At 34.4% G+C, this 19,479-nt stretch overlaps 1 protein-coding gene across 3 annotated transcripts in view; it reads right to left on the reverse strand.

Annotated features, from left to right (window-relative positions):
* Positions 1–289: 289 nt before the first annotated feature.
* The window catches only part of Ubxn2b (UBX domain protein 2B), a 34,742-nt gene continuing 15,552 nt past the window's right edge, over positions 290–19,479 (reverse strand). Inside the window, exons 3-9 of one of the 3 annotated variants that reach the window (XM_047516591.1) lie at positions 18,255–18,299; positions 17,521–17,671; positions 14,980–15,063; positions 14,099–14,208; positions 11,680–11,817; positions 4,818–4,979; positions 290–3,493 (exon numbers count right to left, since the gene is read on the reverse strand). In XM_047516591.1, coding sequence (XP_047372547.1) covers positions 3,331–3,493; positions 4,818–4,979; positions 11,680–11,817; positions 14,099–14,208; positions 14,980–15,063; positions 17,521–17,671; positions 18,255–18,299 — 853 coding nt within the window. In that variant the 3' untranslated portion in view covers positions 290–3,330. Of the gene's footprint in view, positions 3,494–4,817; positions 4,980–11,679; positions 11,818–13,696; positions 13,788–14,098; positions 14,209–14,979; positions 15,064–17,520; positions 17,672–18,254; positions 18,300–19,479 lie in introns of those variants that run through there. The other 2 variants (XM_047516601.1, XM_047516611.1) reach the window with 2 other exon arrangements.

Raw genomic sequence — 19,479 nt, forward strand, 5'->3', positions numbered from 1 at the left:
GGAAGCTGAGGCAGGAGATTGCTTGAGTCCAGGAATTTGAGGCCAGCCTCAAAACATAGTTGAGAGAAAATAAAAAAATCATTTCCCATTTCCTTAGGACGATGGTTTTGCTCTGTTTAAAAGGTAGCTCCCTGCCCCAATAGTATTTTTGAATTGGACTGTTGTTATTTGTGTGTTTTTTTTTTTTTTTTTTTTGTGGTGCTGGGGATTGAACCCAGGGACTTGAACCCAGGGCCTTGCGCATGTAAGCACTCTACAAACTGAGCTCCATACCCAGCCCATTCATGTGTTTTTTTTTTTTTTTTTTTTGGTGGACCCGGAATTGAACCCAGGGCTTTGGGCATATAAGGCAAGCACTCTACCAAATGAGCTATATTCCCAGCCCCTCATGTTGTTTTTAATAAGTGGAAAGAAACATGGTTTCCCATTGTGACAGGGAAGACTTAGGAAGAATCTTTTTCCTCTTTATGACACTGAGAAAAATTCTCTGAAGTGGCGAGATCAATACTTTGATTCTGTAGTAGTTCTAGTAGCACTCCCAAGATTAAAACCCCTACCTAGCTCATTCCTTGAAATAACCAGTGATCCTAGGGAAAGGTGATTTCCAAATCTCCCAGAAACACATTCAAGTCAACTGGCAGTGTGTAAATACCTGAAAGTGGAATGCTTTTTGGTATCGGGTAACAAACACCAAAAAGGTAGAAATGGCTTTAGAATTAAGCAGTGGTTAGAGGCTGGAAGGATTTTGAAGAGCATGACAATAAGAACCTCTCTTGCCTTAAACAGATTGTTTGCAGAAGTTAATGAGAAGGAGGGCTGAAAGGAAGTTAAGGAGCTTGGTAGAGAATACCTAATTACCATGGAGAATAGCTGAATAGATCGTGAATAGATTATTAGGAGAAATAATTCATAAATTATAAACTTAAATATTTAGTTATTTCTAAGCAAACTGTAGAAAGTCTGATCTGCTTTCTTCTTGCTGATTGTAATCAAATGTAAACGTAGATGGATAGATTGAGGGAAGAACTAATAAACACAAAGAATCCAGAACTTGATGACTTAGGAAATTCTCAGCCTACCCTAATGGCAAGACACTAAAATTAAGTGAGTCATTGTCAGGAAATCCTGCTCTACAGAAAGATAAGGATGTGGCTGTACAATGTTTTGCTAATACTCCAGAAAAATCAAGAGATGAGTATTCAGTCACACAAAAGGCTCTCTGAAGATATTAAGGGTGTGACTCTCAGATTTCAGCTATTTCAGAAAAAGCTAAAAATAAAGATGAGACTATTTAGGAAGATATGTGGAAGAGTCTCCTATCCAATGTAATGAAGTCTCATAACAAATGCAGGAGACCCACAAGTTTTTTTTTGTTTTTTTTTTTGACAATGTTATACCAATCAGAAAGTATGCTATCTGAAAGGTATATAATACAACATGAAAGAAGGAAGAAACAGGGTGATAAAACTACTGAGCTGCAAACATGTTCTACTTTTGGAGAAAAGGAAGGATGATGAGATGGAGTCACAAGCCTAGAGGACTAAGCTGTGAGTCATAGATTAATCCCAGGCCAAGAAACCTGATGGATTGTGCCTGGAAGGATTTGTAAATTGTTGGCACCAGTGGCTCCTTTCTTCACTCCGCTGCTTGCTTTCTGAACAGAAGTTTAGTTTAATGGTTATTCTATAGCTGCCCTGCCATTATATTTCAGAGCAGATAATTTCTTGGTTTAAAGATGGAAAGGAATTATGGCCTAGGAATCATACCTAGATCGTCTCCTATATTTAACCTAGATGATTTAAATGAAACTTGGGTTTTGAGCTGGTGATACTCAGGTAAGATTGTGGACTCTTGAGTTGATGTTTTAATAGGTTGAAACTTTTGAGCACCTTTGGATGGGGAGAATTTACATGGAATGGATATGAATTTTTCAGACAGGCATAATACCAACCTGCCTACTCCATGTTCACGTCTTAATTCCCAAACCTGTGAACTTAAATGGTAAAGGGAATTTTGTAGATATGATTAAGATTACTATGGTTAATAAAATGGGGATATTATTTCAGGTTATCTGGCTGACCCAGTCTAATCACAAAAGTCCTTAAAATCAGAGAACTGTTACTGGCTGTTGTCAAGAGAGATGCAATGGTGCTGGTATATAAAATGGCAAAAGGGACCACAAGTCAAGGAATGCAGGTGGACTCTAGAGGTTGGAAGGGCAAGGAAATTATTTGCTTCTAGTATCTCCTAAAAGGAATGCAGCCCTGCCAACACCTTAATTCCAACACAATATGACCATGCGGAACTTTTAACCTATAAAATTATAACAAATCTGTGTTATTTTAAGTTATAAATTTTATGATTTATTATGGCAGCAATACAAAACTAACCAGAAGTAATACTCAAAGGTGAAGTGGCATCTGGGAAAAAGAAAAGCTTTTCCCTCATTCCTGATGTAGCCTTCCCCATTTAGGAAATACTTGGCTTCAGCAGAAATGTCAAACATTTATGCTGGTAATTCTTTAGATTCAGTCTATATAACGGAATTTATATTCCTGTACTTCTATGGTAGTTTTCTTCTGGAGTAGAATACATTACGGATTGAGCACTTACAACAGTGTTTAATATATAATTGATCCCCTAGAAATATCTGTTGAATAAATGAACATGATCAAGTCAGGCTCTGGGAGAGATTATAATTACTTGATTTTAAAGTGCTGTTTACCATATCTTCTTAAGAACCATAACTTTTATATATTTTTGGCTATAATTTATGGTAGTCATAGTTCTACAAAATATAAGGTCAAATCATATTTTGTGATACTACCAATATAGCTGAATCAGTCAACTAATGGAATGTGTAAAACCCTAACAGAAGAAATAATTATATGATCAAAATCAGAATACAGATACTTTCAGTATATATTATAGAAAAAATTTCAACTTATTTATCAAAAGAATTCTTAATGGCTGTTGGTCACTGCTGCATCAAGAAAATTTAGTGCAAATTTCATCAATGTGTTTATCAAAAAGGGTTTTTTGTTCATTTTCTCTGCAAACAAATATTGCTACAATAACACTGGGCATGTAACAAACTGGTTTGCCTAGGAATTTAAAAATCATCAACAGAAGCCAGCCCTGCTACTACAAACTCAAGATCTATCCCTAATTCAAATTCATCTAAAGACTGGAAAATAGAATAACAATAAAACCAAAACTTATCTGTAGAAATGATAAAAATAATTTGGTTGTTTTTATGCTGGAAGTATCTTTCTTATTAATATGGCACATTACCTAATCCTATATGCTACTGCACAGACTGCAGCAATATTATTTTAGTTGCTGGAGTATCACAGTGTTAAGAATATCTGCTTCTTGTAATGTCAGGCTTTCATCTGTCAACACTTTATTTGGAAATGAAGTCACCAGAATGAAGTCAAGAGTTGCAAATTCAGGACGAGACTGAATAATAAAGTCCCGAACATCCAGGATCCTGAAGAAATAAGATGAAAATAATTTGTTATACAAAATGCATATTTCCAGACAAGCTGTTAGCTAGAATCAGATAATCATAATAAAAAATTACAAAAAAAATTACATAATTCCAGTTGTGATTTAAAGGTGCTGTAACTTGAGATGGGGATATAGCTCAGTTTATAGAGTCCTTGCCTTGCATGCACAAGGCCCTGGGTTCAATCCCCAGCACTACAAAAAAAAAAAAAAAAAAAAAAAAAAAGTGCTGTAACTTTCTTAAATTAAAATCATTTTAATGGAAGGATTTCTTAGATCTTCAAGTTGAAATATAAAGATTAACTTTAGGGTGAACTAACATTTACTTTCACTATAAAATAGAAACAATCTTCAAACAAGTTATTAACAAAAAAGTATTAACAGTATTGTTATATTGAAAGTGTAAGCCCTAGTTTTGTTTTTTTTTTCAGGATATAGAATATATTAGAAGTATATGGCCCAGAAAAAGGTAAGTTCAATTGGCATACAGAAAGGTCAGTCTAAAATTATGCAAAGTGTAAGTCACAGAAATAACTTTTAAAAATAACTCATATATGCACAGTAACTCAACTGAAATCATAAATGTACTCTTTAGAGTCTTGCTTCAATGAACAAATAAATACTAACATATAAATAAATATTAAAGGGACATTTAAAATAGTTTATCTGACACAAACTATACATTTAACTATAGTTTAAATGACACAAACTATACCACAGATATTAAGAATCTGCTATATGTAAAGTTAATCACATCTAAAAATTATCATAAATTCTTTAAATGAATAAAATCCAAATAAAGTTTTACTATATTAAATTAAATCTGATTCTACTTCATATGGTTTTAGCAACAATGTAAAACTCTAAGTTTTGTATGATATCTGAATTAACATTAATATTTGGATGGTTTACAGGGATTACCATCTATTTCATTTCTTATGCACAGCGGATCATCTCTCTCTCTCCCTCTTTTTTTTTTTTTTTTTTTTTTGGTACTGAGGACTGAACCCTCGGGTGCTCTAATACTGAGCTATATCCCCAGTCCTTTTTGAGTCAGGGTCTTGCAAAGTTAGTAAGGGTCTAAGTTACTGAGGCTGGCTTCCTGAGTAAGCCTCCCAAGACTCTGGGATTAAAGGTGTGTGCCACCATGCCCAGCAGCTATTATCCTTTTCAATATTTTTTTTTTTACAAAAATTTACTTTGAAAGTAAAGATACGGAATTTCATATTATGCATTACTCACGTTATATACAGTATTACTGGGTGTAGTAACAGCAAACTAGACACTTGGCTGGTAAAGAAGCTTACCTGTGTGTACTATTGAATCTTTGTATCAAGCGACTTCCATCTGCTAACCTGATTTGAATTTTTGTAGTTGGCACTGAATCATCAATAAGAACAACTGCATTAAGTATTGACTTATCCTCTTCTTCTGGGGAGGAAGGTGTACTGACTATTTCAGGTGTAAGGCTAAGAAAGAAGAATTTCAGAATTAGAACACAACTGAATATATGAGACATGAGTAAATGAAGACAGTAAACACTTAGATCTATAGCCGACTCTCAAGTGATCCTTCATAAGACTTCTGGACAAAGAAGAATATGATTTCATTTAAGATTCCTCTGCTTCTTTCAATCTCCTTTGTGGTGGTGATACATTTGTAGTAAAGTTTCTTAAACATCTTATCATTTGAACCTGATTACTAGTGACCTTAGCATTGTTTTCTAATGTTAACAAGATGATCAGTCATTGTAAGTTTATGTCAAAATGAGAGTGCTCTTAGCCAGGCATGGAGGCCCATGCCTATAATCCCAGCGGCTTGGGAGGCTGAGGCAGGAGGATCAAGAGTTCAAAGTCAGTCTCAGCAATGGCGAGGCACTAAGCAACTCACTGAGACTTGTCTCTAAATAAAATACAAAATCGAATTGGTGTTGTGGCTCAAAAAATCAGGTTGGTGTTGAGTGCCCTGAGTTTAATCCCCAGTACTCCCCCTAACCCAAGAGTGCTCTTTTGGTTATAATTAAAACAAATGGAGCCAAATCTTTCATAAACATAAAATCTTAATATTCTCTTAGTCATTTTGAGGAATTCTTTCAAAGTATTGACATTTATTCTCAAATACTGAGATTTAAATGGGTTCCTTATGAATCACTTTCTTAGTATGAAAGTGCTATGAACATTTGAGTTTTAGTGCAAAATAAAACCAAATTCATCATAACTTACTCCTATTCAAAAAGTCTCTCAAAATATATAGTAAGTGATCAATTCACATTCCCTTTCTTTAGCTAACACTTTCCCTGTCTCTAGCAACTTCTTAGCACAAAAAAGAAAATAACAATATACAATAAATGACCAGATATTAAGATGTTTTTTTTCCTCAAGTTTGAAATTGAGGACTTAAATAATTGCATGACCATGCTGGTTTATTGTGCGAACAGTTCAGTGTCCTTTATGCAAAGCAGAGGGAAGAAAATCAAAGAGAAGACATAGCATGCCAAGGACCTTCTCTCTCTACCTCACCAATAATCAGTTATATAACACTAATAGTTATTATTATAACTACCATCAATATCACATTCATTATTTTATTTAAATCATTCTGTGATGCAATGCTGCATAATGATTAACGACATGTATCCTACAGTCAGATTACCTAGTTACAATCTGCCACTGATAAAGTGTGTGACCCTGGGAAAGTCGTTAACTCTTACTGTGCCTGAATTTCTTTGGTAAGAGACAAGAGCACCATTGTTGTAAAGATTAAACTCACTAGGATACAAAGGCATTTCAGTGTTGTTATATAGTTGGCATTACTTGAAGGTGGGCTATGGGCATTATAATTATTATCGTAAGGACAATTCTGGAAAGAAAAGCTATCCCCATATTCCCCATTGATAAATGAGGAAGCTGAGGTCTATTTTGGGCTCTTTTCCATGACATAAAACTGCTTCCGATTGATATTCTGTAATCTAATGCTTTGTGTTTAAGAAATTCTGACCAGGCAAGCTTCTTCTAAAACATGAAAGTAGGAAATGGGGAAAATAGGTAAGGGAAGATCTATCATGTGCTTCTTTTTAAAATGTATGTCAAAATGAAATTATATGAACAACATTTGAAACTGGTATGGATAAATTTTCAAGATAATGTAGGCTCCCACATCATTTTATCAGAAAGGATTGAGTCACAGATCAAAAGACATGCTCAGAATCACAGAGATAAACTGTGGATGAGATGAAGATGTGGTATAAACAAACCACTTCATTTAATTTTAATATTTAGCTTTCAAAGTCACACTTATTTGCTACTTAAAACTTTCTGCTTATCACTCAACTGATCAAACCACACTGATATTTTCACAAATTGGTTTAATGTTTCAAGTTTCACATTAAAAAGAATTTTTTTTTAAGAGAGTGAAGTTAATTGGTGAAACAAGGTTTCTAAGCAAATAAGAGGAAAGGATGTGACCATTCTAATTCCCTCAGGAGAAAAAAAACACATTTTTCTTCAAACTCAATGAAGGTGAGATGGTTACATACAGGCATTAATAAACTTGGATGCAGAAAGAAATATCAGCAAAGTTCTGCTGGGCACAGTGGCACATGCCTGTAATTTCAGTGGCTCGGGAAGTTGAGGCAGGAGGATCATGAGTTCAAAGATATACTCAGCAAAAGTGAGGTACTAAGCAATTCAGTGAGACCCCTCTCTAAATAAAATACAAAAATCGGGCTGGGGATGTGGCTTGGTGGTTGTGTGACCTGAGTTCAATCCCCGTGCCCCCCATCCCCACCCCAGAAAAAGTTCCTGTTAGAAAGAACTCAAAATTATTCTAATTGCCAATGTCACGATTCTATATTTAGAAGACCCAAAAAACTCCACTAGAAAACTTCTAAAATTCCTAAATGAATTTAGCAAAGTAGCAGGATATAAAATTAATAAAAATAAATAAAATTGCATTCCTATATATCAGTGATGAATCAACTGAAAATCAGGAAAACTATCCTGTTCATAATAGCCTCAAAAAAAAAAAAATCGGAGAATCAGTCTAACAAAAGAGGTGAAAGACCTCTAAAATGAAAACTACAGAACATTAAAGAAAGAAATTGAAGAATACCTTAGAAGATGAAAAGATCTCCCATGTTCTTGGATAGGCAGAATTAATACTGTCAAAATGGTCATAATACCAAAAGTACTATACAGATTTAATAAAATTCCTTTTAAGGTTCCAATTTAATTCTTCATAAAGCAGTCATGAAATTCATTTGGAAAAATAAGAGGCCCAGAATAGACAAAGCAACCCTCAGCGAGAAAAGTGAGGCAGAGGCATCACAATACCAGATCTTAAATTATACTACAGAGCTATAGTAACAAAAACAGCATGGTATTGGCACAAAACCAGACATAAACACCAATGATACAGAAGACACAAGAGACAAACCCACATACATACAGTCATCTCATACTAGACAAAGGCATCATAAACATACAGTGAAGAAAAGATAGACTCTTCAATAAATGGTGCTGGGAAAACTGGAAATCCATATGTAACACAATGAAATTAGACCCCTATTTCTCACCTTGCACAAAACTCAACTCAAAGTGTATTAAGGACCTAAGCATTAGAACAGAGACTCTGCACCTATTAGAAGAAAAAATAGGCCTAAATCTTTATCATGTTGGCTTAGGAGCTAAATTCTTCAATAAGATTCCTAAAGCACAAGAAGTAAAATCAAGAATCAATAAGTAGCATGATATCAAACTAAAAAGCTTCTTCACAGCAAAGGAAACAAGAACGTGAAGAGAGAGCCTACAGAATGGGAGAAAATCTTTGCCACGTGCACCTCAGATAGAGCATAAACCTCCAAGATACAGAAAGAACTCAAAAACAAAAACAAAAACAACACACCACTAGAAAACAAAACAAAACAAAACAATCCAAAAAACTCAATAAATGGGCTAAGGACCTGAACGGCCACTTCACCGAAGAAATTGAAAAACAGTCAAAAAATATACGAAAAATGCTGAATGTTGCTAGTGACAGAGAAATTCAAATTAAAACTACACTGAGATTTCATCTCAGTCCAGTCAGAATGGCAATTATCAAGAATACATGTAAAAATAAATGTTGGTGAGGACATGGGAAAAAGGTGCACTCATACATTGCTGCTGGTACTGCAATTTGGTGCAACCACTCTGGAAAGAAGTATGGAAATTTCAAAACTTGAATGGAACCATCATTTGAACCAGTTATCTCACTCCTCGGTTTATACTCAAAGGACTTAAAATCAGCATACTACAGTGATGTGACCACATCAATGCTTATAGCAGCTCAATTTACAACAGGTAAGCTATGGAACCAACCTAGGTGCCCTTCAACAGATGAATGGATAAAGAAAATGTGGTACATATACACAACAGAATATTTCTCAGTCACAAAGAATAATGAAATTATGGCATCTGCCAATAAATGGATGGAACTAGAGACTATCATGCTAAGTGAAATAAGTCAATCTCAAAGAACCAAAGATCAAATATTTTCCGTGATATGCGGATGCTGACTCATATGTGTGTGTGTATTTGTGTGTGTTGCAGGGGTGGATGGGAAAGACAGTAGAATGAATTGGACATAACATTTCTATGTTCATATGAATACACAACCAGGATAATTCCACATCATGTAAAACCATGAAAATGGGAAGTAATACTCCATGTATGTATGATATGTCAAAATACATTCTACCAAAGGTGGAATGTTTTCTCTCATATGTGGATACTAATTCACAATAAGGTGGGGGTGCTAGGGAAAAATAGAGGTACTTTGTATTAGGTAGAGGGGAGTAAAGAAAAGGGAGGGGGTATGGGAGTAGGAAGGATAGTAGAATGAATCAAACATTATTACCCTATGTACATATATGATTACACAACCAGTGTGATTCTACATCATGTACAGCCAGAAAAAGGAGAGGTTACACTCACTTCATTTATGTATGATGTATCAAAATGCATTCTACTGTCATGTATAACTAAAAAGAACAAATAAAATTAAATAAAAAAAAAAAAGAAAGAAAGTTCTGTCAGGCTCTGTTTCCTCAGTAAGATTGGAAGAAAAGAAATCAGTAGTGTGTGAGAAGCACAGGGAGAGAAAAGGAAGTGGCATCTGAGGTCAGTCATGTGAGAATGGTGAAGACTCAGTACTACCTGTCCAGCACAGCTGAGGCTACCCCCAGCAGCACCAAGCCACACAGGAGCAGATAATTCAAAGGCTGCAGTTAGGTGAGGGCTATCGAGAAACTGGAATAAGAAAAAGAAAGGCAAGAAGGAGCTATTAGGCATTAGAAAGGAGAACCCTTAAGGGTCCAGGGACCAATATGAAGTCAAACATCAGGTGTAATGGCTGCATGAGAGAGGGTGGCAAGCAGAATCTTATGATTCACAGGAAATGACCATTTTTAGGCAGAGAAATTTGCTTCAAATTATCATTTTATATTATAGTTCAAAAGCCTTTGGTGAATATCTTCTTGTAATCCAGCCTATCAAAATGATTGTGATTTTATAGGTCTTATTTACTGGGGTCTCCTCTAGATCACCAAACTTTTATTTAATAATACCTTTATCCTATCATTATAAAAATGTAGTTTCCCATCTATGAATTGTGTGCTTCTGTTTCGTGAGAGTACTGGGTAATGTTTTTCTGTAATCCTAGTAACTCAGAAGGACTGAGGCAGGAGGACTGCAAATTCAAGGTCAGCCTGGATAAATCAACTTGTAGAGCATCCCTGGGTTCAGGTTCAATCCCCAGCGTGGGGGTGTGTGGGGGTGTGTGGGGAGGAGATCTTATCTGTGTTGGCAGTAAAAAGAAATGAAGGAGAAAAACTTCATGTATAGCTTGGGTATGACAGGTCTGAATCCTAAAAAACAAAGCTGAGTCAACCCACACTCCAGGCTCTCTACATGCCCCAGGAATCAGTTTCTATCAGGAAAAAAGTACACAGAAAAGGAGACTAGGAATAGCAATGTGTAAAAAAAAAAAAAAAGCAAAATTAAATTCCTTTATATTTTGAGAAAGGAGAAAGGGAACATATAGTGTGCTCAAGACAAAGAGAACTTGAGTTGGGGATACAAATCAGTGGTAAAGCACTTCTCTAGTATGTGCCAGGCCCTGGGTTCAATCACAGAACTGAAAAAAGAAGAAAAAGGACTTGGAAGGAAGTGTCCTTGGGAAACATAACCAATACCACAATTTTACGTCACTACAATACGTGGATGGAGGGTAATTTTTACAAGTGTACTTCATAAGATTTAGGAAGATTACATTGTCACATTTATTATGAAGGAATATACTAATACATTATGATATACACACTGGTTTTTAAATGTGCTCTTCGAAGTCCTAGGGGTTCTCTGGAAAAGTCTCATACTTTCCTACTTTACCTTTAATCACAGGAGCTCAGGTTTTGCATACTGGGCTTTCATAACAGAAAAAACATGGGTACTTAAATGTCACTGAAAACCACTCATTTAAGCACACTGCTCCTATTTAGTGCAGTGAACACAGCTTATTAGTCACTTATGGTAGACATGCATGCTTAAAGTTGTGATGTAAGATATGCAATGTTTTATCTATTTGACCACCCTTTATGATTTTTCCTTTGAAACCATGGAATCTGAGACATGAAAGAATGGTGAAAAGCATAGACTGCAGAGTGTCAGATTCTGAGAGAATCTCAGAAGCTCATGAACAACTCAATCATCTAGGGCAAATTACTGCATCTGCAAAATGGAGTAATAATATTTCTATACATCAAAGAGTTGTTACTGAGTTAATGCATGGAAAGTGCTTCGAGGAATGTGATAACTGCTATTAAGTATTAGCTGCTAGTAATACCATATTTGCATGTCTGATTGTTTTTTCTTTTCCCCCATTTTTTAATTGGTGCATTACAGTTGTACATAACGGTGGGATCTGTTGCTATATATTTGTTATGTGCACATAACATAATGATATAATTTGGCCAATATCATTCCCCAGTTATTTCTCCTTTCTGCATATATGATTCTACCAGTAAGGTCTTCATACTTCAGTTTTTACTACCTAAGTCATTTTGGTATTTTTATTCTCAAAGAAAATTCTTGTTGAACAAAGAAATATTTTTTTCCACTGTAGGACTTTTACCTTCCAAGTTTTTGTCCTTCTCCACTAAAAGCCTTGAACCTCAGTCTAGGTTTTATGTACTCTTGATCCTGATGATCTTCCATATCCAAATTTACTTGGCCACCATGAACCAGTCGCTGAAGCTCCAGGGGAATCTCTCTTAAAAAAAAAAAAAAAAAAAAGAGGGGAGTGGAAATCTTTCAGTAAAGTTTTTCAAAAATTAACCTACACTGTTGAGATTACTGTTATTGATTATGACCTACACTGGAAAACAGCAGTTTTTAACTTATAAAAATTTCCAGGATGACTGATTAGTCTGAGTAGCTCTTTCTTATCTCACACCATATCTTAGCTGTTCTTAAGAAAGCAATGTTTTGACTATCACTGTGACAACCAAATTTTTAAAATTGTAAGATGGCAGTTGATAGCTAAATTAGCATTAGAAAATTCCTATGAGGACAATTACTTAATTTGTGTGTTTACTTCTAAGCTCAATGAAGGAAGGTCTGAAAACTAATACAGGTCTTACTGGGTGATTGGTGAGTACTGCTGTCATTCAGCATCAGGTGCAGGAGATATGAGATACATGCAATGGGGCACTTGTCTTACACAATGAAGACTTGTCTTGGATTTCACAGATATACCATGTTCCCTGATAGAGATTCATATGGATGACAAAGCTGTATTATGTCTGAGCCCATTCTGTTCTACAAATAAAATACACTTTTTGAGATATTTCATTAATATATTTTGAAATTTCCAGGAATATCTACCACACAAGCCGAGAGAAGACTGCATTTTGTTTGTGTGGAACTTGATCAGGTCCTTGAATGTAATGCCCTTTTAGTAATTAAGCTGACACTTCACATACCTCATTACTCTGTTTTTATACTTGTCACATTAAGAGAAGTGCTAGACCACACAGAGGTATAAACTAACTACTACAAATGTTTAACTTATGTCTAATACTTATGGTGTGCTCATATTTGGGCATTCACAAACCTGAAATACCATATTTTGATAAACTATTTTCCTTAATTTCTTCGATATATTTCAGATTGGAGAATATATCCATTTTTGAAGAAACAATGTGTATAAGCAGAATATAAATGATCTATGAGTTCTTTTAAGAAGACATATTGTGAAGACAATATGTCTTTTATGGTTGAGAACTACTAGCTGATATCATTCATTTTCTTCAAAGAGCCTTTTCTAAAACTTTTCTTGATAGTAATTTGTATTTGGTGATATAGTATGGTTCAAATTTTAAAAATCTCTTAATATAGCACTTGTCTGAAAATTAATCTACAAAGTTTATGAATTATTTTAACAAAAATTAGTTTTTATCAAAATCATAGTATCAAATCTTTAATATGTTCTTTTACCATCTTGAAATTAGCATCAATTTCAACCACAATACTGATTTTCATATAGCAGCTGGACGCTTCCCCCACCCAGCTCTTCCCAGCAACTGTAAGTTTTTAAGTCCATAGCATTAACTTAAACTATTACACATGAGTATTTGCTACCATCATACACTGCTGTTTAGGACAGCTACCCACCTTCTCAATGAGTTCAGCATACTGTTTACACATATCTTGCCTTTGTTTAGTATCCTGGCATTATCTGTACAGAACTGATTTCAAAACTTATGCTAATTCATCTTCTCAAATGCCTTTCCTTCTTGTCCATTTCAACTCCAAAGAATTTCTTATCCCTTCTACTTTAGCCACTCTTCCTGAACATGTTTCATCACCTGGAAAGGCCCTATTTACAATTCCTGTACAGAGTGTAATCTACTCTGGTCCCATGCTGCTACTTAATCTCCCTATTAATCTTATGCATTTAGTTGTAGTTCTACCTAGGAATGATCCCAATATCAGCTATTGAAATCACAATGCAGAAAAGCTTTTACTATAGTAAAATCAAATGATTTCCCATCCTTTAGCAAGAAGGGCTGGTGAATTACAATATTCTTTGGATGGGTCAGAGCACTGTATATATGGTTTATTTTCACAAATTATAACTTTAAACTAACCTTTTGAAATCTTCTGCCAGTAGTAATGCCACTTTAAAAGATTTTTAACATAAGGTGCTGAATTTCAGGCATACATGCAATGAGAGTCACCCTGTCAACAGTAAGCAGGACAGTGGCTTAGTGGATGGGCTGCTATGTGATCATTAATACAATGATTTATTACATTAAGATGTTTCTTCTTGGGGTTGAGTCCACAGTTTCATCAGATTTAAAATGGGGCTAATACCCAATTCCCCTTCCCCACAAAAAAAAGAATAATTTTTTCCCCAGTAGTCAGTTATAGAATATATTCCAGTAGCCAATTCTTAAAAACTAACAATGTAGTACTAAACAGCAGCTTGTTTAAAATTAAAATAAAGTCCCACTCTAAGTAACAAATAGAATACAAATAATATATCTTACCCTCTCTTAACAGACTCCAAAAACTGAGCATTTGTTGGGTCACTGTAAGGTCTCAATTCTCCGTCATCTAAACTGAAGCCATTGCTCCACAGTTTAAGCAAAATTTGAACCTTTTGGACAGAAATAAAGTTAAAAAATCCATCTCCACAGTTTTAAGTTTCAAACGTGATATCTCAAAACATACTACACCATTTATTTATTTAAGATAGGGAGCTATTTGCACTATTCTTTATTCATAGTTAAAAGACAAGAAACCCTGTGTGTTAGCTTAGCAGATTTATTTTTAGCTTAACAAATTGACAATGGTTGCAAATACCAAAGGTCCTGTAAGTGGATTCTGGACTTAAAGTACAATTACTCATGGGACACCGAAAAAACAAAAGCAATAAGAGAGCACACAGCTGCCACCCTCCTACTCCCAAACTTCTCTTCCACCTGTACCCAAACTCTTAATATTCATGCCAAGGGGCAAGATTGAACTTCTGGTGACATCCCAAGAAACTATTAATGTTTGAAATGAAATTCTAACTCCAAAATTTCCAAAGGCAACAGAAAAAAAAAATAAAAAGAATGACTTTAGGTGACTGCAAACACAATCATTGTATATTATTACAGAATATCATTTATAATAATAATTATATATGGAAGTTCATTCAATGAATTACACAGTCTTTCAACAAATAGTTATGAATCTCTAAGTACTAGGTATGATTGAGATTTTTAAAAAACCTTAAAATTGAGACTGAAGACCACATATTGGTCCTTTTAATTCGATATGTTAATTCAAAAAAACCAAAAAGATACTATTAAGTTTAAATTTTAAAACAAATAGTTACTATAGACAAATGCCTATGTATTTTCATTTTGACTATTATACCTACATCTTGCAGCTGATTTTCTCCATAAATATATTCAGACCGCTTACAAAAGGAATTACCCAATCTGTATCCTCCACCTGTAAATGACTAAAATACACAGCAAGTGAGTTAAAAATTCACCAAGTTTATTAAGTGAAGTGTTACTGTAACATTTGATATTTTAAAACTAGATAAATTATAATTTACCAAATTGGTTCATACTTATTAGGAAAATTTTATAGTTGGATAAAATTCTTTTATTATATAGAAGTGTACTTAAATTGTTTCTTCTCAAAAACATTCGTGTCTAAAACTAAGATGCATTTATACACTGAAATGTGCATTTTCAAGTATATACAGATGTGAAAAACATTTTATGATGTCTTATATGAGCTTTACAAAATAGAGGAATGATTTTATAAATGAATATACACTGCTTTGAAGAAAGACTCTATACTTTAAAAGTTTTTATTTAAGTACTTTTGTAGTACTCACCACAAAGTCTTTTATTCTTGAGGTAGGAAAAAGTTATGAAGTAAAAATAGCATTCCTTTTGATCACCATTTATATCATGAATGAGTCTTTAATGATCACATTGTTTTCTTTTCTATAAACTAAATCGTATCAATTCCACATTTTTCTTCCAGAACTGGAGAACTTAAACTGAACTAACTTTAAGGCTTGAATAAAAGAAAATTTTAAGTGTTTGACAAACAGTGAAGACTAAAATTTGTGTCTCATTTAGGATAGTGGTTCTCAACAATGAATACCGAAACTATCAGAAAAGCTTTTCGAAACACCATGTCTAGGTACAACTCAAATCTATTGAGCCATAACAGTCAAAGCCACGTGGTAGTTTAGAAAACCTCCTCAGATAATTTTGATGGGAGGAATTACAGACTAATAAATGCTGATTATAAAAATGTGTGTACAAAAAGACTTGAAGTCTTCAAAATACCAATACTCTAATCAGTTAAAACAGTTAAAGCTTTTTAAAGGCTTTATAGAAACTTAAGAAGGTATAAAAGCAATGCAATAGAAGGACAGCCCTTTTCAACAAAATTTGCTGAAGCAAGTGGGCATCCCTATGGGGAAAAACAAAGTATATATATATTAACCAGGGATTGAACCCAGGGGCACTTAACCACTGAGTCACATCTCCAATCATTTCTATTTTATATCTGAAGGCAAGATCTCACTAAGTTGCTGAGCTGACACTGACCTTGGGATCCTCCTGCCTCAGGCTTCTAAGTCACTGGGATTACAGGCATATGCCACCTTGCCTGTCTAGAAAACAGTATTTTGATGTAAAACTCACACCTTGTAAAAATTAACTCAAAATGGGCAATAGATTTAAATATAAAACGTGAAACTATAAAACTTTTCTAGATAACAGGAAAAATCTTTAGACTTAGAGGTAGATGAAAATTTATTAGACATCAAAAGCATGATTCATAAAAAGAAAAAAATAAATTGGATTTTAAAACTTAAAACTTTCGCTTTATAAAATACCCTGTTAAGAGGATGAAAATACAAATTCCATGGTGAGAAAAAATATTTGCAAACCATATGTGTGCTAAAGGATCCATATTGATTAAAATATATAAGGAACTCTCAAAACTGAACAGTAACAAAACAATTCAATTAGAAAATGGGTGGAGCCAGGCAAGGTGGAATGTACCTATAGTCCCAGACACTCTGAAGGAAGAATTGTTTGAGCCCAGGAGTTTGAGACCAACTGGGCAATATAGCAAGAACCTGTCTTAAAACACAAAACAACAAAGAAAAGAGGCAAGAGTTATGAAGAGACATTTCACTGAAAAATATAACAAGATAAGGGCACATGAAAAATGTTCAACATCACAGGCTATTAGGAAAATGCAAATTAGACTAGAAACAACTAAAATGTGCCTCAACAGATGAATAAACTGTGGTACATCCACACCACAGAATGCTACTGAGGAATAAAAGGGAATAGAGTACTGATATACACAATAACTCTAATGGAACTCAAGGGGATTATACTGAGTGAAAAATGATACACCCCAAAAGTCATATATTATATTATTCAATTTGTATAACATTCTCAATATTATAAAATTAGAGATGAAAAATAGATTAGCAGTGGTCAGAGGCTAGGAATGATAAAAGAGAAGGTGGTGGGTATAACTAATAAAAGGTACACCACGAAGAAGAGCTTGGTCTTGATTACACAAATCTATACATGTGATAAAATGACATGGAACTACAGCAAATTCCTGGCTTTGATCTTATATTGTATTCATGCAAAATGGTACCATTGGGGAAAATTGGATAAAAGGTGCATAGGACCTTTCTGTATTCTTGTTGCAAATTCCTTTGAACCTATTTCCAAATTGAAAGTAAAAATTATGTACAAGTTTAAGAATCAGTCTCAACTTTCAGTCATTATTTGAAAAGATTATAATTTCATAAAATAAAACAAATATTTAAAACAAATGAAAAGGTTAGAAAAGCAATGTTTGCAAATAATATTAAAAAATGAGATCAGACACAGAAGTAGGATAGTCTTAAAATAGTACTGACCTTGGATTTTTCATCACTTGAAGATCTTGTGGCTTCACTCAGAGGGACAGCTCCATGTTCCCGTGCCTCTCTGAAAAGCTCATTCACAATTTTCCCAGTTGAAGGTCGAACAATATGTAATCCACTGTATTCATGTTCACCTGAATAAAAACTTTAAACATAGTTCATCAATAAAAATGTAGAACAGACATAACCTACTTTATACTAAGAAGTTACATAGTAGAATGAAATAATATTTTTTTTAAATGAGGCATTATTGACTCCTGTGAAGTATTTAATTTTTAAAACAAGATTAAGGAAAAGATCAAATAGGAGACAGTTCCAATACTTTTTTTTATTTTTATTTTTAAAAATTTGTTGTTTTTAGATATACATGACAGTAGGGAAAATTTTGACATATTATACATACATGCAGTGCAACACATTCCAATTAGTATCCCATTCTTGTGGTTGTCCATGATGTGGAGTTACACTGGTTGTGTTCATATGTGAGCATAGGAAAGTTATATCCAATCCATTCTACTGTCTTTCCTATTCCCATCCCCCCTCTCTTCCCTTCATTCCCCTTTGTCTAATCCAATGAACTTCTATACTTCCCCTTCCCACCTTGCCTTGTCATGGGTTCGCATCCACATATCAGGGAGAACATTTGGCCTTTGGATTTTTGGGACTAGCTTGTTTCATTACTTTCTCACTGAGTTTTCAGAGATTCTGACAGCAAGTTCCCTACGTACCTGGCAACTGATGTGCTTGCTTCCTCTCTCTGCTCTCTGTGCCTGCTAATCAAATGCACCTCTTTTCACAAATCAGGCTCTTTTGATGTAGTGAGAAAAAGCTGTAACTACAATCAGAAGTTACTCCCTTCCCCTGCAAGGAATCCATACTTAGTAGCAACCTAGTCAGTGAAGAGAGCTCTAGATTTAGACAGTATAAACATCTAATTCTATACAAAAAGGGTTTTTATTCCTCAGAAATTTAAAGATTGAAAAAAGACCTACTCTATCATGATTCCCTGTGCTAAAAGTAAATAATTTGGATCATGTGCAGTTTTTTCAATGTATTTTCTATGCAGTGTAATTTCTATGCAGTGCAATTTCTATGCAGTGCTTGTCCCCATCCAACTTCATAAATGCTCCTAGGGAACACAAAAATTTCCGTTACTCAAGATTAGTACTTTCACCTTCCAAAATTTTTTTTCAATCATGGGTATTGTTAAATACAACCAAAGAATCCCCATGGAGACTTATAGTACAAGATGCCAATCAAAGCTCATATTTAATTACTCGTATCTTCCATTCCAGTTCCAAATCCACACTGAACTGACTCACAGAACAATACAATGGCAGGATGGGAGGGGATTATCCCAGCACCGGAGACTAGGAATAGAGGTCACCTTCAAGATTTTTTTTTCAGAATTAGCATATATAAAACTGAACAGGATAGAGGGTACAGCTGATCAACTCTTAGTTCACTATAAGTCAAAGAACAAATTCACCTAGAGACAAATGGACACTAGTAGAATCCCCATTAATTGCTGTGTGGGAGACAGACTTTGATCCCACCAGTGCTAGGGAGAAGTATAGTAGGGCCTAAGTTTACCAAGAGCAAAAACCTATGGAAGCCTTCCTCTGTTTAGTGTCAGGTCACACAGAAATACTTATAGGAGTAGTTCTAAGAATAAAAGAATCATTACTTAATGAAACTGGCACTTCTGAACAAACAAAAATTAAAATAAATTATAGAAGATTATATTCTTTTTAGTCTCTTTAATTCTTAATAATTATCCAAATTCTTAAATATACCATTAGGGCCCATACTTCCTATGCTACTCATTTTCTGGCTTTAAAGGAAGTCCATCATATGGCTGTATCCACGACTGGTTTCATAATTTCTTGTGTCCAGTGCAAAATGAAAATATAGGTCCCCTTATTCAAAATTTATTAAGGCTCTCAAGACAGT

Source organism: Sciurus carolinensis, chromosome 1 (genome assembly GCF_902686445.1).
Source record: "Sciurus carolinensis chromosome 1, mSciCar1.2, whole genome shotgun sequence".
NCBI lineage: Eukaryota > Metazoa > Chordata > Mammalia > Rodentia > Sciuridae > Sciurus > Sciurus carolinensis.